Source organism: Dasypus novemcinctus, chromosome 19, assembly GCF_030445035.2.
Source record: "Dasypus novemcinctus isolate mDasNov1 chromosome 19, mDasNov1.1.hap2, whole genome shotgun sequence".
Lineage (NCBI taxonomy): Eukaryota > Metazoa > Chordata > Mammalia > Cingulata > Dasypodidae > Dasypus > Dasypus novemcinctus.
Window position 1 is genome coordinate 5,939,216 of NC_080691.1, and position 25,391 is coordinate 5,964,606.

Consider the following 25,391-nt stretch of genomic DNA (forward strand, 5'->3'; position numbering starts at 1 on the left):
CATAGAGTTAAAACCGAGAGCATAAGTTATTAGGAGGTAAGAAGAGGGCTGCACTTCTTTGGAGCTGGTGTTTCTGCGTGATGGAATTGGACTCAGAGGGGATCTCTTTTCACAAGACTTGCATGCTACTTTATTGGAATTGTAGTTGGTGCTGGGTTTAAGATATATGTAAGGGATTTGAATCTCTGGACTGATAATATGACACCCAGGCCCAGAGCCTCAACAGACTTCAGCTCCTACACTTTGACTTATTGGACTTACCCCACTCAGCTAACATGGAGTTGAAGAAGGTCAACCACCACAACATGGAGCCTAGAGTGTCTACAACTGGAAGCGGGAGGAGTGCATCCAGTACCCATATGGAATCTAAGCCCTCACTTGACATAGATGTGCAATGGACACAACCAATCCAATGTCCACAGAGAAAATGTGGAATGGGTGTGGGAATGGTAGCCATGGTGGCTGCTGGGTGTGGGGAACAGGAGGAAGAGATGAGATGTGGAGGCGTTTTCGGGACGTGGAGTTGTCCTGGATAGTGCTTCACAGACAATTACGGGACATTATAGATCCCCCCAGGGCCCACTGGATGGAACGTGAGAGAGTCTGGGCTATGATGTGGACCATTGACTATGGGGTGCAGTGATGCTCAGAGATGAACTTACCAGGTGCAATGGATGTGTCATGATGATGGGAGAGAGTGTTGCTGTGGGGGGAATGGGGGGCGGGGGCGGTGGGGTTGAATGGGACCTCATATTTTTCATAATGTAATTTAAAAAAATAATAAATAATTTAAAAAAAAAAAAAAGAAGAGGGCTGCAAAGGAGTGCTGATGCTTCAAAGTATGCAGACGTTTTAATTAACTTGACTGTAAAAGTGTGGAAATGGAGAGTTGATGATAACACATTATAGTGAGTAGCAGCTTGTTTGTAAATGGGATTTTGGCTGAAAAGGGTAGTCTAGGGACGTAAATGTCAACTGAAAGAAAGCTAGAGAATAATCTACGGAATGAGTAACAGTGAACCCAGAGGTGAATGAGAATTGTGGTTGATGGTACAGATGCAAGAGTGCCCTTCTGTGAACGAGAATGGATGTACATCACTATTGCAGGGTGGTGGGAATGGGAAGAAGCATGGGAAAAATACAATTAGTATAACCTATGGACTATAGTTAACAGTAATACTGTAATATTCTTGCATCAATGCCAAAGATGTACTGTGTAAATAATAGGGGGGTATGGAAAAAATATGCCAAATGTATTCTCTGGGCCATAGTTAGTGGTAATAGTCTGATGATATTATCTCATAATCTGTAACAAATGTTCCACAATGGTGTGGTGTGTTGGTGAGGAGGTGCTCTAAGGGAATTCTACCCTTGTGCATGATTGTTTTGTAAGTTCATAACTTCTGTAATAAAAATATATACAAAATTTTAAAAATATAAAGAAAAAAATGGGTTATCAAAGGAAAAGAATAAAGTACTAATGATGTTTTCCCATTAGGAACTATACTTCAGGATAACCAAATGGTGCCAGTTGACAATAACCTTTCTTTACAGATGAATGCCAGGTAATAAATGTGGAAAGAATGATAGAATTAGAAAGATCACCACTTGTGATCTGAACTCACTAATTCAGGCAAAGATACAATGATGCCAAAGCCATCATGTGAAAAGTTCATGAAGAAAACTATTTATTTGTATTGTGCCAAAGTATTACCCACAGATTACTTTCTGCTCACAAGGTAGAAAAGGTAACTTCACAACAGAGTGACCTAGTTGTTTTACTCCTTATCCCAGTGATAAACTTAACAGCACTAACAGTGGAACAAGCAACCATTATCCCTTTTGGTATGACTCATATGAAAAATATAATAGCATCATCCATGGAGTATTTTTGCCAAAAACATTTATTCTGAATCTAATTAAGCCTCCATCTCTAACTACAAGAAATTCAGTGGGTAGAGAAATATGGCAAACAATGCCAGAAGAGGAAACAAAGAGAAAAAAGAAAAAAAAAAATCAAACAAATCCTGAATGTGGAATCTTCTACATTAGTGGCAGCCTGACCTCTTCAACAAGTTAATGTCATGGAAAACAAATATATAGGATGGGAAAATATTCTAGATTAAAAGGAATTTAAGACGGCGGACTTGGCCCAGTGGTTAGGGCGTCCATCTACTACATGGGAGGTCCGCGGTTCAAACCCCAGGCCTCCTTGACCCGTGTGGAGCTGGCCCATGCACAGTGCTGATGAGCACAAGGAGTGCCCTGCCACACAGGGGTGTCCCACACGTAGGGGAGTCCCACGTGCAAGGGGTGCGCCCCCAAGGAGAGCCACCCAGCGCAAAAGGAAGTGCAGCCTGCCCAGGAATGGTGCTACACACAAGGAGAGCTGACACAACAGGATGACGCAACAAAAAGAAACACAGGTTCCCATGCCACTGACAACAACAGAAGCGGACAAAGAAGACGACACAGCGAATAGACACACAGGACAGACAACCAGGGTGGGGGGGGGAAGGGGAGAAAAATGAATAAATAAATAAATCTAAAAGAAACAAATAAATAGGAGGCTTTAAAAAATAAATAAATAAAAGGAATTTAAGAGAATAGAGTCAAATGCAAAGCATTTTCATTGGATTCTGATTTCAAACAATCCAGCTCTAAAATACATTTCTGGAGTTGGTATAAACAGATAAAAAAAATTTTTAAATATTAGGAAAATATTGTTATTTTAGTAAGATGTGAAAATGATATTGTGATTATATAGAATAATGTCCCCATACTTTATAGATGAAAGTTAAGTATTAAGCAGTGAAATGTCAAGAGATCTGTATTTTACTTTAAATAATTCCAAAAAGGAGGGGAATGGAGTAAAACAAATACAGTAAAATGTTAACAATGATTAAATCCATAAGTAGGGAAACAGATTTCGCTCAACTGATAGAGCATCCACCTAGCACATGGGAGGTCCAGGGTTCAAACTCAGGGCCTCCTGACCTGTGTGGTGAGCTGGCTCATGCGCAGTGCCAATGCACATGCCGTGCCACGCAGGGGAGTCCCCTGCGTAGGGGACATCCATTTGCAAGGAGTACACCCTGTAAGGAGAGCCGCCCCACGTGAAAAAAAAAAGTGCATCCTGCCCAGGAGTGGCGCTGCACACATGGAGAGCTGACGCACCAAGATGACGCAACAAAAAGAGATACACCCTAAAGGAACAGCAACAATCCCCCAAGTGCAATGGCAAAGACCAAAAAAGGAAGGTCCAACAATGAGCCCTTGATACTAATGACTATGCCTGTAAGCCCATGCACGAAATAAGAACAAGACCTAGAGCTGCAGGGTGCCTAAGAGTTACCTCCTGAGAGCCTCCGTGTTACTCAAATGTGGCCAGTCTCAAAGCCAAACTCAGCATGTAAATGTGTTGCCTTCCCCCCAGCGTGGGACATGACTCCCGGGGATGAGCCTCCCTGGTGCCAAGGGATTACTACCAAGTACCAGCTGATGATGTAACTAGAAAATGACCCTGAATAAAAGGGTCAACTCGGACCAGCAGAATATCTCAGTCTACATATAATAGCAGGAGTTAAAAATGCTTTTTGACCTGAACAAAAGGAAATGGAAAGGACAAAGAGTTTATATGGCTATGAATCTCCAAAAAGAGCCGGGAGGTTATCAGAGGGGTTGCCCTTATGCACATCTCAGCAGAGTCCCAGAGACAAAGTAGATACAACCCCAGGTATTGGTTCTTCTGAGGACTACAGAGACCCACAGGTTCTATGGTCATGGCAGATGGAGTTCAGTGCCATGTCAGTTGGCCCTACTTTGGAATTTGTGTTTCTATGTGATGGAGCTGGACTCAGATGTGATCTTTGTCCACAAGCCTCTCCTGTTACTTTGACCAGAGCTGTAGCTGGTGCTGGGGTTTAATGTATACCCAGGGGACCTGAATCTCTGGACTGACCATGTGATAGCCAGGCCCTGAGCCTCAAGAGACTTGCAACTCCTACACTCGGGTTTATTGGACTTACCCCACTCAGCTAACATGGAGGTGAAGAAGGTCAACCACCACACCAGGGAGCCAAGAGCGCCTACAACTGAAAGCAGGAGAATTGCATCCAGCATCCATGTGAAATCTAAGCCCCCCTTGATATAGATGTGGAGTGGACACAACCATTCTAATGTCCACAGGATGGAGGAATAGAGTATGGATGAGAGTGGACTTACTGATATTCTATTCATGAACTATTGTGATTAGTAATCGAAGAAAATGTGGCATTGATGTGGAGAAAGTGGCCATGGTGGCTGCTGGGGGTAGGGAGTGGGAGGAAGAGATGTGATGTGGGGGCATTTTCGGGGTTTGGGGTTGACCTGGGTGGAGCTGCAGGGACAGTTACCAGATATTGTATGTCCTCCCATGGCCCACTGGGTGGACTGTGGGAGAGTGTGGGCTATGGTGTGGACCACTGACCATGAGGTGCAGCAGTGCTCAGAAATGTATTCACCAAATGCAATGAATGTCTCATGATGATGGAGGAGGTTGTTGTTATGGGGGGAAGAGTGGGGTGAGGGGGGTGGGGGGGTATATGGGGACCTCATATTTTTTTAATGTAACATTAAAAAAAATAAACACACACACACAAAAAAAAGAGACACAGATTCCTGGTGCCACTGACAAGAACGCAAGCGGACACAGAAGAACACACAGCGAATGGATGCAGAAAGCAGACAACGGGGGGGGGGGGAGAGGGGGAATAAATAAATCTAAAAAAAAAAATCCATCTAAGTAAGGCTGCATAGATTTTTACACATACAGATAAGCAGACAAACAGAACAGATGCCAAAAGCATCAACATTTAAATTATGACATACCTATAACAAAACTGGAGGGAAAGGATGAACACTTCACTAAATGTGGCCATGATAACTAGATCTCTATGCAGAAGAGATCAAATTGACCATGACATCACATCACATACAAAAATAAATTCAAGGTAGGTCATGAATTTAAATATGAATGTCAAAATAACTAGGCTTTTTAAAAAGAAAATATAGGAAAATGTCTTCATCATGACCTCATAGTAAGGAAAGTTTGCTTAAACTGGTAAAATTAAAAAAATTTTTTTAAATACTAACCTTAGGTAAAAGATAAATCTGAGTATGTTAAAATTAAGAACTTCTTTTTACTGAAAGAAGCCACTAAGGGAACAAAATAAGCAAGCCACATGTGAGAGAAGGTATTTGCAGTGCATGTAATTGAGGAAAGATTTGTATCCAGAATATATAACTCCTACAAGTCAAGAAAAAAAAAACAGGACGCCAATAGAAAAATGAGCAAAAACTTTCAAGAGGCACTCTACAATGGGGAAATCTAAATGCCCAATGAATATATGAAAAGGCGCTCATCAGTAATCAGAAATGCAAATTTAAGCCATGATGAACGTCACCGCACTGAAAATTATGATGCTCGACAGTAACAGGGGTTGGTTAATATGGGAAGGAGCAGGAGCCTACTTATTGTGCTTATGGGAATGTAAGTTAAACTTTGGAAAACATTTTAGCATTTTCTAACAATGTGGAAGGTGTGTATTACCCTCTGACACAGCAACTCCACTTCTAGATATGTACCACAGAAAAACCCGTGCCTTCATGTCAATATGCACCAGAGGGAAACGGACTTTGGCCCAGTGGTTAGGGCGTCCGTCTACCACACGGGAGGTCCGCGGTTCAAACCCCAGGCCTCCTTGATCCGTGTGGAGCTGGCCATGTGCAGTGCTGATGCGCGCAAGGAGTGCCGTGCCACGCAAGGGTGTCCCCCACGTGGGGGAGCCCCACGCGCAAGGAGTGCGCCCGTGAGGAAAGCCGCCCAGCGTGAAAGAAAGTGCAGCCTGCCGAGGAATGGCGCCGCACACAATTCCCGTGCCACTGACAACAACAGAAGCGGACAAAGAAACAAGACGCAGCAAATAGACACCAAGAACAGACAACCAGGGGAGGGGGGAAAATTAAATAAATAAATAAATCTTTTTTAAAAAAAAAAAAATATGCACCAGAATACAGGTATAAGAAGCCCTCACAGTAGAATAAATTGTGGCAAACTTATTCATGCAATAAAAATAAACTACTAGACCTATATGGGAAATGCATAAATCTTTAAAAAAATAATTTTGAGAGTAAGAAGCAAATCACAATGTAATATTTACATTACAAGTTCTTCTATATAAAGTTTAAATATGCAAACCTAAATTATAGTGATTAAAGATGCAGATACAGCTGACATAATTATAGTGAAAAGCAAGGAGTGGCTTACTTATAAAAGGACAATAGTTACCTTTGGAGGAAAGAAGGAGTTGTTATTGGGATGGGCCCACAGTTAAGTTCTTAGGAACCTGCCAATGTTCTGTTTACTTACCTGAATGGTGTTTACATGGGTGTTTACCTTAGAATAATTTAAGTTGCACATTTATGTTTTATGCATTTTTCTATGTGTTACATTTCACAGTAAGAAGACATTCACAAAAGTACTGGAAGGAACACAAAATTTGCAAGAACTGTATTAAAGTCGTGGAATTAGAGGCAATTTTTCTATATTTTCCCTTTCGCAATTTCCTTGTATGTGGTTTTATTACTTTCGTTATCATTTTAAAAGATTTTAGATAAAGTCATTTTTCTACTTCAACTCATACCTTAAATTAAGAATTCTCCCTTCACCTGTTCCACCTCAAACCATGATGTCAGGGAAGCGGACTTGGCCCAGTGGTTAGGGCGTCCATCTATCACATGGGAGGTCCGCAGTTCAAACCCCGGGCCTCCTTGACCAGTGTGGAGCTGGCCCTTGCACAGCGCTGATGCACGCGAAGGAGTGCCTTGCCACGCAGAGGTGTCCCCCGCATAGGGGAGCCCCACGCGCAAGAAGTGCATCCCATAAGGAGAGATGCCCAGCACAAAAGAAAGTGCAGCCTGCCTAAGAATGGTGCCACCCACACGGAGAGCTGACACAGCAAGATGATGCAACAAAAAGAAACACAGATTCCTGTGCCGCTGACAACAACAGAAGCAGATAAAGAAGATGACGCAGCAAACAGACACAGAGAACAGACAACCGGGGTGGCAGGGAAGGGGAGAGATAATTTTTTTCTTTTAAATCTAAAAAAATAACAAAAAACATGACATCAGCCCATATCAATACCTTCTTCCAAATCCTTTTTTATCCTCCTCCAGGTCTTTAGCATGTGACATTACCAACCATTTCTCTCCTTAAAGAAAGAGTTCAGTTTTCATGGCACTTGTTCCATTTCCTTAAAAGTCCTTCCAAGCTGTTGCTGCTTTCTAAATATAGGCATTCCTACTTTTCTCCCAACAGTACCACTCTAGAAGGGTCAGGGTATCTCCATTAGAGGTTTGCTTCAGAACCAACTACAGAACTTATGGAACTTTTCATAAACACATCTAGGCTCCACAGATCTATGTCAGACTCTTCAAGGGTGAGGCATGGCCATCTTTTAAAGGCTTCACAAGCAATCTATTGTCTACTTAGGGTGAAGAACACTTTTAAAGCACTTATCATTCAATCCCATGGCTTCAATTTTTGCTTAATAAAAGATTCCCACATCTATGTCCCTAATTTGAATTTTTTCTAAGGTATATCTCAACAGTCCATTGTACATCTTCACAGAGAAGTACCATCCTCTACTCACACCAAGCACATCCCAAACTAATTCATCACTGTTTCTTCAAAACCAGCCCCGTCCCTGTCTTTTATGTTTTTATTACTGTTATCACTATGCAAATTATCCAGGTTTAAAACACCAGCTGGAAATACTTTATAAGGGCCAACTGCCAATTTGAGGGTCTCTAATGTAAGTTATTTTCAGATACATTTTATCTCACTAGGCCATAAATTCCTTAGTAGTAACTATACCTGTGTACGCCCCCTCTATTTTCTACAGCACCTAAGAAAATCTTGCCGAGATTACCATTTCAGTACATATTAAGTAAGATAATAAATGAGATTGAACAAACCATCAATTAATCAGTGAAAAATTAGTCTTTCCAATATGGCTAGATAGTATAGCAATATAAAGAAAAAATATGTATCTTTTTAATTAGTCAACAAAAACATACTCCAACTTAATTAAAGAAAGGGAGAAAAAAACAAAAAGAAATGAAATTCAGAGACCAGACAGAAGCTAACAATAGAAAGGAGGATACTTCCCTCTGTGAGAAAATGGGACAAAGTATAAAATAGAGCTGAATTGGTCTGGCAAGAAGATGTGAGCGGTCCCTTACAGAGCTCCTACTGACAAGATTTCACAGTCTCCACACTGTTTCAAGGTATTTTTAAGAGAAAAGTTTCTAACAAACATACAAAAAACATGCTTTCTCATTGACAAGTTGGATTGTTACTTTAAAAAAAAACTTTCCCACCGGCTTCTAACTCACCTGAAAACAGCTCTCTTTTCACATGTTCTTTCTCCATCCAGGGCTCTTTCCCTTCCTCCAATAAGGAAACCACATTTGGCTTAGAAATGGAAAGGCCTGCTTACAGAAAATGAAATAAATTCAACATTAGTCTGAATTCTCAGAAATGAGGGGTGTTAAAAAGAAATGTCAGGGGAGCAGATATGACTCAAGTGCTTGCGTGCCTGCTTTCCACATGGGAGGTCCTGGGTTAGGTCCCCAGTGCCTCCTAAAAACAAAACAACAACAACAAAAACACAAACGAAAAAACCAACTCAAGGGAGTCAATGTGGCCAGTGGTTGAGCACCTGCTTCCCACTTACAAGGTCCCAGGGATGGCCCCGGTACCTGAAAAAAAAAAGAAGGAAAGAAATGCCAGATGGTCAGATGTAAGTGTGAAAGATGTCTAAAGATTAGGTGAAGCTACAATCACACCTTAAAAACTAAAAATAATAATTTTTTAAAAACATACCTGCCTTGAGAGTATTCAGTCAGATAAAATTCACAGCAGTTTCCCTAAAAGGCAAACTCTGACTTGGGGGAGATAAAAGAGACTACTTACCCAGTGAGACCAGGTGGCCATAGTTCTCCAACATTACACATCTGTACAAATCCCTTTGAGCAGGATGAAGCCATTCCCACTCCTCCTGGGAGAAGTCTATGGCCACATCTCTGAACGTCACTGACCCCTGAAATGACATACAAATATCCACACAACCAGGACTCATGCCCCAAAGGCTCTGATAAAGAAGTGAAACGAGTCCACTGCAGAGGAAGGGAAGTCTGTATACGTAGTGGCAATAGGAGAATTCAGAATTCTGAGTAATGTAGATCAAGAAGGTATCATACAACTAAGTGCCCAGGTCTTTGATTTGTTTTATTGTATAACTGGAAAAAAGGAAAAATATGAGATTTTGAAAATTTACAGTTTTGTGAAAGATAAAAGGAGCATGAGCATGATAACATGAATTTCTGGTTTTGGTTTAAAAATTCTTAACCTCTTACAACATTTAATGAATAGTGGAGACTATTCCTTTGTGTTTAATGTGCAATGCAAGTTTTCCTTAATGTCAGCCTTTTCTAATGTGATCTAGCCAGAATTTCTTCATAGTAACCACTGGCTGGAGTAAAGAGCAGCAGCACCCTTCAAATACAGGCATATACTCTCAAGTTTGTCACAATCCTATCCAATCCCGAAGAAACAGTTGTGAAGCTTCGCAATTTCAGCAATGTCACAAGACAAGGAGGATAAACAGCAAAGTACAAGGGCCTCTCAAGGTGAGCAATTTAAAACCTCCCAAGATGCAACTTAAAAAAGGTTCTCTCGCGTTAGAGTGAATAAAAAACAAAAAAGCCCCGCTTTGCAGCCTGAATTTTTGCACTACCCGAGTGATTCACATAACCATAAGGCATGAAGAATGTCCAAAAACAAAAGCAGTCCCAGGTGTATGGCAGAGTTATATTTTTTTAATTTTCTAATTTTTTAAAAAACGTGATAAAATATTATTGTCTGATAAAGGAAGCTGTTTCCTGAACAGTTAAACTGGACTTAGAGATAAATATGACAGAAGGTAAGATAAAGAAGTGAAGCTAAAGAACAGAAATTAATTTAGAACGACTGACCCTTTAATCCCCACCTGAAGAGCAATTGCCAGCCAGACACTTAGCACCAAGCAGAGATAAATCATGAAAATTCTTTGCTAACAAAATTTAACATGTCGAAAAATAAGCTTTAAGGGTTCGAAGATTTTTGTTTTGCTTATTGCTGCATATTCAAGACCTAATGTAGGTCAACTGTTCTTAAATTTTATTATCCATTAGAATCACTTGAAGAGACTGTTAAAAATCTGACTGCTGGGCCACACCCCCGCGTTTCCCACTCAGAAGGTCTGGGGTGTGGCTGCAAGCCTACGCATTTTCACTAAATTCTCAGGTGACTGTGATGCTGTTACCGAACGTCCCAGGATCACAATCTGACAACCACTAACGCGGATGCTTAATAAAAATATGTTGAATAAATAAGTGAAGGGTAGCTAATCTAAGTGACACTTCACTCTAAATTGGGTCAAAAACCCCACCACCCACATCTGTAGAACTTCCCCAAAAGTACCTGAAGAGGAGCGAAGGGGGCTGGCGGTGGCAGAGTCACGGAAGTTTCAGGCAAAAGAAAGCGTATGTCCCCAAGCCCTTAGAAAGGACGACTGCACTTGAGAGAGAGGAAACACCTGCTTACCTGAGGCATGGCGCACGGAAGACCCAGCAGGACGGAGAAGGAGAAAGCGACAGAGCTGGCAGGGAGAGAAAGGGCCGTGAACGAGCAGGCCAGCTGGGCCGGGGTCCCAGGGGGCCCACGTCCCGCCGCCTCCACGCGAGCCGGCGCCAGGCTCCGCTTCCCCGCCCCGCGGCGAGGGCACCTGCGCAGCAGCAGCGGCCACAGGCCTGCGCGATTCCACGCTCTCCCGGCCAGGGAGCCAAGTGTGCCCGGGACCGAACCAGGAGCCACGGGCGCGGGTCCCCAGAGACCTCGGCGCGGGCGGCAGGTCCGGAAGGCGCCACGGCGGGCGGCCCTTACCTGCCTCGGCCCGACCGAGGCTAGAACACCGGGTCCGCGCGCGAGAGCACCGCCGCCGGCGACGCGTGGAGCGCGCCCGGGAGCCTTGGGGAGCGGAGCCTTCGCCCAGGGCCCCGGCCTCGGGAACTACAGTTCCCAGAACCGGCCCGGCCCCCCCGGCAACTACAACTCCCAGAAGGCCCGCCGGCGCCCCCTGCGCCTCGGGGACGACGGCCCGGGCCTCAGGCCGCGGCGACTCCCCGAAGGCCCTGCGGCGTGACCGCGGCGCCCCAGGCCCAAGGCCCCGCTGCGGCCCCCACAGCGCCCCCGGGGAGAGGCCGCTCCTCAGGCCACTGCAGCGCCCGGAAGCGACTGCGGCCGCAGCTCAGTCACCTCGGCGCGCCACAGTTCCCATAAGCGACCGCGGCCTCAACTCGGCGAACTACGCCTCCCAGAACCCCTCGCGGCCCGCCGCGGGGCCCAGACGGCGCTCGCGCTGGGACGGTGACTGTGGCTCTAGTTAGGTGGACGCGGGTGCCTGAGCCTCTGGGCGCGACCAGAATGAGGTCTTTGAGAGAAACTCGGCTCCTCCTGGGCCCAGGGGAACTGCCCCCTTGTCTCCTTCTTGGATTCGACGCGCCTAAAGCCCTCCACAAAGAGGAGGCCTAGTGACCCACGCACGAGTGGGAAGGTCCGGTCGACTGGACCGCCCGTGTTTACCTGAGAGGCTGTTCTTGGTCCTGCGCTGTGGCGGGCACTGTCCTGAGTATCTCGGAGAGGTTTTGCAGGACAAACCGGATGCGTCCCTGCCCTGAAAGAGCTCAGGATCGGAGTCGGGTGGGAGGAGGGGTGGGGGTGGGGCTACCATGTGTTGAAATCTGAGGATTAGGGGCGAGTCGGCCCGCTCAATCAGGGAGCCTTGTTCGGTTGGAAACATTTATGAAAAAGAATCATGACTTCAACTTCCACTTATACCACGATGACTCGTCTGGATCTCTTGGCTAATCACTTTATTCAACCAACATGATGAACATAGGAAAGGAAACGAGTTTAGGAGGGAAGAAAATATATTTTAGAGCACGTTGAGATTGGCACGTGCGTGGTTTTTATCTTAACTACGAATCTTGCCTAAACTGTCATCTCTCATGTGGAATTGTGGATTAGCTCTGACGAGTTCGCTTTCAAAAGGAGTGAAGATCTGTAGTTATCATTAGAAAATAATTCATGGAACACAATATATAGCTTTTGGTAGATTAAAAGCCAGCTGTGAAGACCATCATTGAGGTCTGAAGAGCCCCGTAGGGTGGGCTGGCTTTTGTAACTGCATTGGAGGACCCAAAGAAAAAATTACAGGTCTAGGTATTATTAGCTCTAGAAAAAAATAAGAGAAAGTTTCTAAAACCACCCAAAAGTATTTTATGTCATGTAGTCACAGGGTTAACAGATGCAAAATCAGATCCTAAAAGTGGCTGAATTACAGCATTGGTTGAATTCATAGCCTCCCTAGTTCTCCTATGCAAATATTAGGATACCAACTGGAACAACTGGGGAAATTTTAATAAAATACTCTGAGTTTTAAAATCCCACTGAGTCTCCAGCGAGAGCAGAAGCAGTATCTCCCATAGTCCTAATTTACCCGATGAAGTTAATTCTGCCTGGGTGAAAGACCCTATAATGACATAATCCAAGTAAGTTACTTCGAAAGGGAGTACAGTTTTCTTCATGCCACTACCAAAACACCAATAACCACAATAATATTCCAGCATGCCTTGGGGAGACAGAGCCTCGTAAGGCCAACACACACACACACACACACACAAGCAGTATTTTGCTAATTTGCAGTGAAAATTTGAAGAGTATATATAGGGACGATAATATGAGGATACTGGAACTTGGAGGGCTGGAAAATCTGTTATCAGGCAGGATATTTTTTACTATAGGGTATATTTTACAATCTTCTGGATTCAATGTGTAATTGCAAGAAGCTAGGAGCGGTTATAACTTTTTCTTCAGTTGGTTACCTAAAAGATGGACTCAGCAGAAGCCAATACTAGGTAGAGATATCAGGAAATTCCTTGGCACAATAGAGTGGTTTACAGAAATAAGGTTATTGATACAGATTTATCCTGAGTAATCCACTCAACCATTCCTCAATTTTGACCCCCAAGGAAGCCAAAGGACACTTTTTTCCACCGGGGCATTAGGAAATTAATTGATGAGAGAAATGCTAGCATCCTTTAAAAAAGTGTTTATAGCTGTATGGTATAGGCCAAGGACAAATATGGAAGATATGGCCACTGTAGCGAGATCCCTCTTATCACAGGAGATGATAGGATGTTGGGATGGAACAGACTTAGTAGCAGAACCTAATCATCAGAGGCAAGGTGGGGTTGGTTAATGCAATAGACTCAAGGCCATAATGGCATTCAGAATTGTTGGACCTACAGAAGCCTTTGGAACAGGCTAACTGATCATGGGTTCTACAGACCAAAATAGATGGACAGGTTATATAGATTTTGCCTTATCGTTATAACCAAAAATATAGAAACTGGATGTCCTTGAGATAGACCCTGTAATTGTATCACAAGTACATACTGTAAAACTTAGGAATCATCAAAAGTCCATTTCACATTCTATCATGATGACTTTTTTTTTTAAAGATTTATTTATTTTCTTTCTCTCCCCTCCCCCCCCCCCAGTTACCTGTTCTCTGTGTCTATTTGCTGCATGTCTTTTTTTCTTTGTCCGCTTCTGTTGTTGTCAGCGGCATGGGAATCTGTGTCTACTTGTTGCGTCATCTCGCTGTGTCAGCCCTCCGTTCTTGCAGGACCACTCCTGGGCAGGCTGAACTTCCTTCTGCGCTGGGCGGCTCTCCCCACGGGGCGCACTCCCCGCGCGTGGGCCTTCCCCACGCGGGACACCCCTGCGTGGCACGGCACTCCCTGCGCACATCAGCGCCACGCGTGGACCAGCCCCACACAGGTCAAGGAGGCCCGCGGTTTGAACCGCGGACCTCCCATGCGGTAGACAGACGCCCCAACCACTGGGCCAAGTCCGCTTCCCATGACTTTCTTAGTGATCAAGTAAAGGTTAAGACCAGTAGTCTTCCATAAGGTCAGGACGCCATTATCACACCTTTTCCTTAATATGGGTTGTATGGTCTGACGCTAGCTGATATACACAAGATGAGTTATAGTGTCCCTCCATTTACCTCTCTTCTAGGCATTAACATGAGACATAAAAATTCACATGCTTCGTGCCACTATGAAAGGTTCATCCACAGAACTTTTCCTCAGACCTCCTTACCCTTGATGTTCCAGCCTTGTTCCTCTCAATACCCTGAAACCAAATCAGTCACCACTGCCAAGAAGTTAATGCATACCCAACATCTACAGCCATATTTCCCTCTATATGAAGCAAATTATCAAGTGGACTGTTGACAGTTTTGGCCACTGGGGGAGTTTTCCCTTCAAAACTGCCTTTTAGGGTTCTCCCACATGTGAGACTGAAATGTATCAGTCACCCTTTCCAAATGGTGCTGATGCATCTGTGAACCAGACTTGAAATTTCCTCCTCTGTCAGTTGGTCATAGAGAGTCCAAAGAGGCCTAAATATAAGTTGAGATAGTTGGCATAGCCTTCCAGGGCCTCATCCCAAACCATTTCCATTGTGCAGTGAATTTTAGGATCAGGCAATGAACCTAGCAATATTCCTCAGAGATGGTTAGCACATAATCACATAGGTGTAAAGTGCTCAGTCTCTAAAACTAGAGTCCAGTGTTATGCCAGAATCTGTTTTTCAAATGGAAAGTAGTTCTGTGCCACAGAGGATATGGCCTTGTTCCACAGCCCTATTAGTTCTCTCTTATAACTCTCCTATTAGAAATGGAAACAGACTCCATAGAAGCATCCTTATTTACCTGGATAGTTCTAGAACAGTCAGACTTGCTGCGTCATACGGCGTAGCTTGTAAAATAGCTTGCACTAATCCAGGGCCTGCTGCCTCTCCCTCTCTTGCTCTAGGCCCTACTCAAAACTGGAATCTTTACAAGTTAACCAACAAATTTGTCAGAATTTCCAAGTAAAGTTAAAAACTGCCTTCAAAATCCAAAGTGGTCAGCCAAGCACTGAACACCTTTGTGTTATGGGGTGTGAATCGCAATTCCCTTTACTTTAGAGGGGATATCCTAGTATCTTTTTTTTTTAAGATTTTATTTCTCCCTACCCCTTGTTGTTTGCACTTGCTGTGTTTGTTCGTCTTCCTTGTTTCTTTAGGAGGCTCTGGGAACCGAATCAGGAGCCTCCAATGTAGGAAGTAGGCACCTAATTGCTTGAACCACCTCCACTTCTTGCCTTGCTGTGTCACTCAGGTTTTTCTTCTTCTGTCTTGTTGCATCAGCTCACTGTACCTGCCCATTGTGCCAGCTTGCTGTCTTCTTTAGGAGGTACCAGGAACCGAACGAGGGACCTCTTGTGCAGTAGGCGGGAGCTCAATTGCTTGTTTCATATCTGCTTCCCTCCTAGTATTCTTCAGATCACTGAACCTCTAAAAACCTCATTGATATGGTAGGTCCTGAATCTTTCTGGGGTTTCCCTTCTAGTTTTTGGCAGATAGATAGATAGATAGATAGATAGATAGATAGATAGATAGATAGATAGATAGATAGATAGATGATAGTTAGATGATAGATGATAGATAGATAGATAGATAGATAGATAGATAGATAGATAGATAGATAGATAGATGATAGTTAGATGATAGATGATAGATAGATAGATAGATAGATAGATAGATAGATAGATAGATAACTGATAGATAAATAGATAGATAGATAATTAGGGCATGAGTATTAGCTACTCCCTATACATTTCCAATTGTTGAAGACATCAGTATAGTGGGCCAGCATGATGTTCTTTGATCAAGGTCTCTGTGTATTATGACAGAAAATGAGACTGAATATAACTGTGGTGGTTTGAAACTGTATGTATCCACAGAAAATCTTGTTCTTAAAGCTAATCCATTCCTGTGGATGTAAGTAGGTTTCCATGAGGTTACTTCAGTTAAGGCATTGGCCCAGGATGGGTCTTAATTTTCTTACTGGAGTCCTTTATAAATGCGAGGAATACAGAAAAAGAAGGTCATGGAAGCAAAAAGCTGAAAGCAAAGAAACCTGGAAAAGAAGGAGAACACCAGTAGATGCTGCCATGTGCCTAGCCATATGGAAAAAGAACCAAGGACAGCCAGTAGCTAGTATTCAGAAAGCAAGCATTGCCTTGATGATGCCTTGATTGGACATCTTCATGGCCTTAAAACCATAGGACTGTCAGCTAATAAATTCCCACTAGTAAAACCAACCCATTTTATGGTATCTGCCTACAGCAGACTAGCAAACTAAAACAATGACCCTTATCCAACCCAATGAATATGTAACGATGTCCTTGCTATGTAAAGGTATCTGTTTTTAATCGTCTCTACTGATGGGAATTGAGAGGGGAAAACTCCATACCAGAGTTTTTCCAACCAGAAACTATGTGGACAGGTTTCAGTAAAGACAGCACATAAAGCATTTGATGCTATCAACTGACTATTTACATTAGTTCACAAGTATTCATCACAATCTGTATTAGTCAGCCAAGGGGTGCTGAAGCAAAATACCAGAAATTGTTTTTTATAAAGGGTATTTATTTGGGGCAGGAGCTTATAGTTACCAGGCCATTAAGTTACTTCCCTCACCAAAGTCTATTTCCACGTGTTGGAGCAAGATGGCTGCTGACATCTGCGAGGGTTCAGGCTTCCTGGGTTCCTCTGGGCTCAGCACCTCTGTTTTCTCCACAAGGTCAGCTGTAGATTATGAGGCTCTTTGGACTTTGCCTCTCTCCACAAAGTCAGCTGTAGAGTATCAGGTGAATGGCTCTGTCCCTCTCCCCGGGGTTTCTGCCTTGTCTAAGGAGCTGTCTCTATTCCTCTGTGTTCTTCTCCTGGCTCAAGTCCTCTCTTCCTCGGGCTTGCCTCTCTTTCCTCTGTAAACTTACTTCCTGGGGCTCCAGCTTAAAGCTTCAGCATAAACATCAAAACTCCAACATCAGAAACCCTCCACTCTGTCCTTTGCCATACCTTTTATCTGTGAGTCCCCACCCACCAAGGGGTGGGGATTCAAGACCCTAATGACATGGCTCAATCAAAGCCCTAATCATAACTTAATCATGACCAGGTACAGACCAGATTACAAACATAATCCAACATCTATTTTTGCAATTCATAACCATATCATACTGCTACATGATCCATCTGGCTTTTTCAGGGGCCTGGTAGATAATTTTTTTTTTTTTTAAGATTTATTTATTTATTTAATTCCCCCCCCCCTCCCCTGGTTGTCTGTTCTTGGTGTCTATTTGCTGCGTCTTGTTTCTTTGTCCGCTTCTGTTGTCGTCAGCGGCGCACAGGAAGTGTGGGCGGCGCCATTCCTGGGCAGGGCTGCTCTTTCTTTTCACACTGGGCGGCTTTCCTCACGGGCGCACTCCTTGCGCATGGGGCTCCCCCACGCGGGGGACACCCTTGTGTGGCACGGCACTCCTTGCGCGCATCAGCACTGCGCATGGCCAGCTCCACACGGGTCAAGGAGGCCCGGGGTTTGAACCGCGGACCTCCCATATGGTAGACGGACGCCCTAACCACTGGGCCAAAGTCTGTTTCCCGTGGTAGATAAATTAAATGGGAATAGTGATGAGGACCACTACACCTTAATTCTTTGAGTATTTGATGGTGGTACTAAATCCCAGAATTTAGTATTTCTTCTAATTTACCAAATTTGATAGGGAATGGGAAGGGCAGGTGAGGAGTTCCCACTTGATCTTTCCTGCCATGATGGCTCTTACTGTATGAGTCAGGCAACCAAAGTGAGGAGTTTTCTAGCTGTTAAATATATATATATATATCCCAGTTAAATATTCAGGGAATAGAAAAGTAAACACTGAGTGGGCCCCCAGATACATTGGACCCATTGGGAGACAGAAGCCAAAACTCAAATTTATCAACCAAACTCAGGAAGTCCACATTTATAAATGATGGAATTTCAAGTACACTGATATCAGTGTTACCTTGAACTCTATGTTGTACCTTTTACCATGTCCCATAGATCTCTTAAATTATTTTCTGTATTTTCTATTTTTTGTCTTTCTGTACTTCAATTTGGATATGTCTTCTGACCTATCATACAGTTCATCCATTACCTCTTCAGTTTTCATTGTGCTATGAACCTCATTTAATCAGCGGAGTTGGCCCAATCGATAGGGCATCTGCCTACTACATGGGAGGTCCAGGGTTCAAACCCAGGGCCTCCTGACCCATGTGATGAGCTGCCCCACACACAGTACTGATGCATGCAAGGAGTGCTGTGCCATGCAGGGGTGTCCCCCACATAGGGGAATCCCACGTGCAAGAAGTGTGCCCCATAAGGAGAGCTGCCCAGCGCAAAAAAAGTGCAGCCTGCCCAGGAATGGCGCCGCACACATGGAGAGCTGTCACAGCAAGATGACGCAACAAAAACGTGACACAGATTCCAGGTGCTGCTGACAAGAATACAAGCGAACATAGAAGAACACACAGTGAATGGACACAGAGAGCAGACAACTGGGGTGGGGAGGGTGGGGAAGGGTAGAGAAATAAATAAAAAATAAATCTTAAAAAAAAATTCAAGATCACATATTGCATTTGGGTGTCATGTCTCCTTAGTCTCCTTTAATTTGGGAACTTACGCATTCTTGTCTATTATGACGGGAAAGACTGCTGGCCAGTTATTTTGTAGGATGTCCCTTAATTGGGGTTTCTCTGATGTTTCCTTATCTTTAAATTCAGATTAAAGATTTTAAAGTATTCCTTCTAAAAATGCTCCAACTAGTAAGGGTAAGCACTCTTGAAGCAAATGGAAAGATAGAAATAACCAAAATTTAAAAACAAACTCATTGGATGGGCTAAAAAACAGAACAGAGATGATAGGGGGAAAAGTCATTAAACCTGGTCTAAGAGCAATAGAAATTATACAATGTGAACAACAGAGAGAGAGGAAGGATTGGGGGAAAAAAAGAACAGAGGCTGAGGGACCTATGGAACAAAATGAAAGGTCTAACATTTATGTTTTCAGAGTCCCAGACAAGGAGAGAAAAAAGTGCAGTGCATAAATTTGATGAAAAACATTAACTTTCAGGTCTAAAAACTAAAAAAAAAACAAAAAGGATAAACCTAAAAACAAATTTTTCATGTGTTTTAATTGTTCTCAGCAATAGGGTTGGCCCAAAACAGTCTTATTTTGCCATTGCTGGAAATGGAAATACTCTGAAATCTTCATATATTCAAATATTTCAAAATATATACTTTTAAATAACTCATAAATCAAAAAAATTTGCAATTCAACCTTAAAGATATTTAGAATAGAATTATCATGGAAATACTACATAGCAAAATCATGAGATGCAGTGAAAGCAATGATTTGAGGTAGGGGTATACCTTTATGTGCTTATATTACATATGAAGAAAGAATGGCTGATATTAACAAACAATTTTCCAACAAAGAAAGCTAGTAAAGGAACATCAGAACAAACCCAAAAAAGACAGAAAGCATAATTTAAAAAATAACAAAGATACAAATAGATAAATAAAACAAAAATCTTGTTCCTTATAAATGCTAATAAACTCCTGGCAAAATGGAACATGAAAAAAGAGAAGTCACAAATAAATATTCTTAATGAAAAATGCAACGTAACTACAGATAGAGAAAAGATTCCAAAACTAAAAGAAAATGTCATCTACAATTGGATATCAATAAATATATAAATTCTTAGAAATACAACCTACCAAAATTTCCTCAAGTATATAAACAGCACTGTATAAAAATGTGATTAGTATGCTATCTTTAGTGCTAAATCACTAAACTTTTATAGAATTTGTCTCTCACCTTCAGGAATGCCTGTGGTTATCGAGACCTCAGCCCTGCTAGCCACCAGATGGCTATCCTGCCTGATGGGCATGCCTCCACTGCTGAAATGAATCATTGTGGTGTTCTAGGAGATGTTCAGACACTCTAGAGCTCTTCAGACTGTACTTTGACAGCCTTGGAGTAAAACTGACTGCATAATGTTGTCTGTTCCATGTGAATGCAAACATTTTTTGACCCTCATTCTTGGCTGGGATAAAAAGAATGCATTTGTCAAATCAAAAGCTACATAACATGAACCCAAAGCCATAAAAATCTCCTTTGGATATAATACCATGTCTGAAATTGGGGCTACCTCTTGGTTGAGCTTGCATCTAGTCTATAGCTCTTTGGGATTTGTCTGGTTTCTGCAGGCTACCCTACTGAATTAAACGGATATGATAGAAATGCTGCTCCTAATCTCTGCCTAATCACTCCCCCCAGGAATGTGATAATTTTTTTATTTGTAGTCATAAGGGGAATCAGAGATTTCCACCTGGCCTTTCCTACTATGACAGATCTTACCCAAGGCCGGGGACCCAATATGGAGGTTACTCCAATTGCCAAGGATGTCAATCTAATTACACATTCAGAAATAATTAGCAGGTGGGTCATTGGAACCAGTGTACCTACAGTGAGCTGCAATTGATGCAAGACTCCATTTATTACCAGCCTCCCTGTGCTCTCACTCTAATGGGGAGGCCATGATGATGCTTTGGACATCTGGATCAACTCAGACTGTGTGTCCAACAGTCTTCAAAATTTTTGGGTAATCCTCTTTACCCAGTGGACAGTCACCCAAGTAAATGGCTGCCAGTCCCTTTGGAGAACTGGAGGTATCATTACAGTAGATAATTGCCATGGTTCTGTAGGTTCCTTCCTCTAGGGGACCCAGTGATCTCTCTTTCTTTTTTTCTATCTGGTTGCATCATCGTCTTTTTGGTGCGTCGCTTCACTATGCGGGGGCCTGCACCTCACCAGGCAGGTCTAGGATGCCTTTTTTTCTTTTTTTACCAAGAAGTCCAAGGGATCAAACCCAGGTGCTCCATATGGTAAACCAGAGCTCAATTGCTTGAGCCACAGCCACTTCCCCCAATGATCTGTTAAGTCAATATGTTCTGATCCAAGTATTTTAGCTCAATTCAAGGATCATTTTGAGGTATCTGCACTCAGCCACCTGCTCATCCATCTTGATTTCTTTTAATTACATATACTAAGGCATACCCTCACTGTCTGCCTAACTAGTCTTTCCATAGGAAGATTGTGTTCTTTTAACCATCTCCACAACTCCTATGCATCAAGGTATTCTGGGTGTCACACTCTTTATTAGGATAATTGCAAGCCCCTGGCTTCTGCCAATTTAGTCCTGGCACCTGACCTTTATTGTGTCATTGTGACAGCCATACATACATGTGCACTGTACTATATTCCCTTCAAGAAAGTTCTTACTGTTCATCTGGAGGAGTGTAGTGCCTTCAAGATCTACCAGAGGATTTGAGTTGAGACCATGCTTTTTTCAGACAGCACCCAGCCAGTGACTGAACATCATGAAAATATGATAGCTTGGCCATTTCTCCCTATATGAGACACCTCTAACAGCAATATTTGTGCAAAGCCTTTCCTTTGAGCAGGCTAAAATTTCCTCAAAACTCTGCCATGCTCTGAATTCTTCCACCTAATCCCCCTTCCTTCTCTCTCTCCTTTCACAGGGTTAGACTGGCATTGTGACTTGAAGACTCCTACTGGCTACTCCTGCTCCCTCTCCCCTTAGCCTTTCACAGGCATCATCTCAAATAAACAGTTTTCACTTCTAATTCCTTCTTCATGTCTTCTTCCCAGGGAATCTGAACTAACACAGCTGGTTCAAAAACAGGGCTAAGGAAGAAGACATAATATGGGGGTTGGGAACTGGATCACTCATCACCCACCTGGCAAGGAGTGCCCCATCCCAGATGGACCCTGGCAAAGGTGGCATCCCAACTACTAAAACTTTTGCTGAAAAATGTCCTTATGGAGGAACCCTCCTTGGTTGATGTAAAGATTCAGGAATTTAAAAGGTATGGGAGGAGGAGGGAAATTATACATAGAATAATGAAATTGGTCAGTTATTAAGTTGAAAAGAAAAATTCCTTTTCTTTCCTCTTTCAAATTGTAAGACTTTACTGGGTGCTATCTTAATTCTTTCAGACTTTTAGCAATGGTTGTGACAGGAACATATTTCATTGATATCATAAGCCTAACTTTCTAGTGGACTTTGTTGTACAAAATATTTTTTCAATGTTACCTTTTACTTTTTGAAATTGAGGGACAGTTATCTCTTCCAACATAACAATCCCCTGAGTTTATGAGTTCTCTATTCCCTTTCATTCCTGTGGGCAAACTGTCCATTTTTAGCCTGAACTAATCTCTTTCTTCTTCAAAAACATGATAAACACAGTCAGCATAAACAAAAATGCTACTAAAATTCTGTTTTCCAACCTATTGTTCTGGGGCCCCAACTTTATTAGGTACATCATCTAAGTTATTACAGGTGACAGTTTGACTATTTTTCCACTGCATAATATGAATCACCTTCCTTGCAGATTCTGGTAATAGATTGCCAACTGCTCCCCAGTTTCTATGCCACTTCTACATATATTAGGGTTTTTGTTAAGGGAGTACCATACTTCTGGTGCAAAAATCAGCATGGGTCAAGAGAGTCTAGGTAGAGCAGTGGTAACAGATAACCTCAAAACTTCAGAGTTTAAAATAACAAAGGTTTGTATTTTATGCTACATATCTACTTTTTGTCCTCCCTTCAGGACTCTGGCTAATGGAAATGCCATCATCTGAAAAATGTCTGGTCACTGTGGCAAAAGGTACAGGGGTTTTTGAGGGCATCCAAATGGCATTTAATTCTACTGCTCAGAAATGGCACATTCACCTACAAATCACTGACCAGAACTAACCACAAAGGGGTTAGAAACTGAAATCCTATTATTTGGTTTTAGGGTGGAGAGCTGGAAATATTTGGTGAGTCACACTAATGATTATCACATAGTTCCAGTGTTATCTATCAAGTTTACAGAGTTCTTCAAATGTATAACATCACTGATGTAGAATGACCTACATGCTACTTGAGAGGCAGGTTGATGTATCCTATCATGATGGTGGATTTGTTAATTAATCCCTACAGTTTAATCAACATTTACTTTACACATTTTATTTTCTATTAGAATTATTATGTCTTCCTGGTAAACTAACCTTTCATCATTTCATAGTGACCTCTGTGGTGCCTTGTTTCATGTCTTTTTTATTACTTACTATATATTTTTTTAAATATTTTTTTAAAATTTATTTCCCCTCCTTCCCCTCCTGCAGCCCTGCTGTTTTCTTTTTTTTTTTTTTTAAGATTTATTTATTTATTTCTCTCCCCTTTCCCCCCCAACCCCAGCTGTCTGTTCTCTGTGTCTATTTGGTGCGTCTTCTTTGTCCACTTCTGTTGTTGTCAGCGGCACGGGAATCTGTGTTTCTTTTTGTTGTGTCATCTTGTTGTGTCAGCTCTCCGTGTGTGCGGCACCATTCCTGGGCAGGCTGCACTTCTTTCACGCTGGGCAACTCTCCTTATGGGGTGCATTCCTTGCGCGTGGTGCTCCCCTACATGGAGGACACCCCTGTGTGGCACGGCACTCCTTGTGCACGTCAGCACTGTGCATGGGCCAGCTCCACACGGGTCAAGGAGGCCTGGGGTTTGAACCGTGGACCTCCCATGTGGTAGACAGACGCCCTAACCACTGGGCCAAGTCCACTTCCCCAGCCCTGCTGTTTTCGCTGTCTGTGTTGTGTTGTCTTCTCTTCTCTAGGATTCACCAGGATTCAATCCTGGAGACCTCTGATGCAGAGAGAGGTTCCCTGTCAATTTGTGCCATCTCAGTTCCTGGCTTCTGCTGCACTTAACCTTGACTCTCCCCTTGTCTGTCTTTTGTTGCATCATCTTGCTGCATGATTCACTTGTGTGGGGCACTGGCTCACCACACGAGTACTCACATGGGCACATGTACGGGCACTGGCTCACCACACAGGCACTTGTGCAGACACTGGCTCACTGGGCAAGCACGCTTTCTCTTCTTTTTCACCAGGAAGCCCCAGGGATGGAACCCAGGCCCTCCCATATGGTAGGTGGAAGCTCTATCACTTGAGCCACATCCGCTTCCCTTATATTTTATTCAAGGAACATACACATGGTAAAGTGCATAAAATGCAGTCAATTTAAGTGTATAGCTCAATGAATTTTCACATATGTACACATGTGCATAACTCCAAAGATATAGAAGATTCACAATACTTCAAAGGTTTATGTATGACACAGCTTGGGGAAGCAGATGTAGCTCAGATGACATAGCTGAATCTTCATCTCTCAGATAACTAATAGATTTCCATCACCATCAGATAGTTTTACCTGTCCTTGAACCTCATATATATGCAACTATATAGTTTGTATATTTTGTGTGTGGTTCTTGTATTCAACAATCTCTATGAAATTCATCCATGTTGTTATATTTTTTAGGAGTTTGTTCTTTTCCATTGCATTTTCTTTTCTAAATGGCATGTATACATGCCAATATTTACTTATTTGTAATATGAATAGACATGATAAAGTGAATAAAGATACTATGAATAGTATTGTACATGTCTTCAGTTGACATTTGTCCTTATCCCTCTTGGATATAAACCAAGAGGTAGAGCTGCTAAGTTATAGAAAAATAGATCAGAGGATCTTAAACAGGGGTCCCTGGAAAGACTTCAAGGGGTCCGTAAGCTTGAATTGAAAAAATCAACTTATTATCTTTATTTTCTCTGACCTCTAACTGAAATGTAGCATCTCCTTCACTTATAAATGTATGCAATAAACTACAGTGGTATTCATTTCATATCAATTACAGTTGTTGCATATCTCAAAAAATTGCTTATGCTCATCCATACTTCAAAATTATGGTAGTTGATAGACCTGATGCTAGTTCAGTGTCATAAAACAATCTGCCACTACATTCTGAGAAGCCCATGGTTTTCACATGATTGGCAAAGGGGTCCATGGAACAAAAAAAGTTAAGAACCCCTGGGATAGATATATGTTTTAGTAGATGCTGGCAGTGTTCCAAAGTGGCTGCATCATTTTGCACTCCCATCAACAAGGTATGAGAATTTCAGTTACTTCACACCTTCTCCAACATGTTGAATTGTCAGACTTTTATATTTTTTCCATTTAGGAGAGTGTATGTGCCTATGTCTCAAAATATATTTTAATTTGATAATAGTTATGCTTGATATATCTTTTCCCATCCTTTCACTTTCCATTTGTTCTTGTCTCTGTACCTTAAGTGTGTTTCTTATAAGAACATATTACAGAATTTTTAAACTCAATGATAGAATCTTTGC

At 42.5% G+C, this 25,391-nt stretch overlaps 1 protein-coding gene across 7 annotated transcripts in view; it reads right to left on the reverse strand.

Moving 5' to 3' along the window:
- The window catches only part of ZNF10 (zinc finger protein 10), a 100,641-nt gene extending 88,414 nt beyond the window's left edge, over window positions 1-12,227 (reverse strand). The window contains exons 1-4 of one of the 7 annotated variants that reach the window (XM_071209719.1): window positions 11,729-12,226; window positions 10,691-10,745; window positions 9,020-9,146; window positions 8,440-8,538 (exon numbers count right to left, since the gene is read on the reverse strand). In XM_071209719.1, coding sequence (XP_071065820.1) covers window positions 8,440-8,538; window positions 9,020-9,146; window positions 10,691-10,699 — 235 coding nt within the window. In that variant the 5' untranslated portion in view covers window positions 10,700-10,745; window positions 11,729-12,226. Of the gene's footprint in view, window positions 1-8,439; window positions 8,539-9,019; window positions 10,746-11,029; window positions 11,262-11,728 lie in introns of those variants that run through there. The other 6 variants (XM_012522475.4, XM_071209718.1, XM_012522474.3 and 3 more) reach the window with 6 other exon arrangements.
- Between the last annotated feature and the right edge of the window lie 13,164 nt (window positions 12,228-25,391).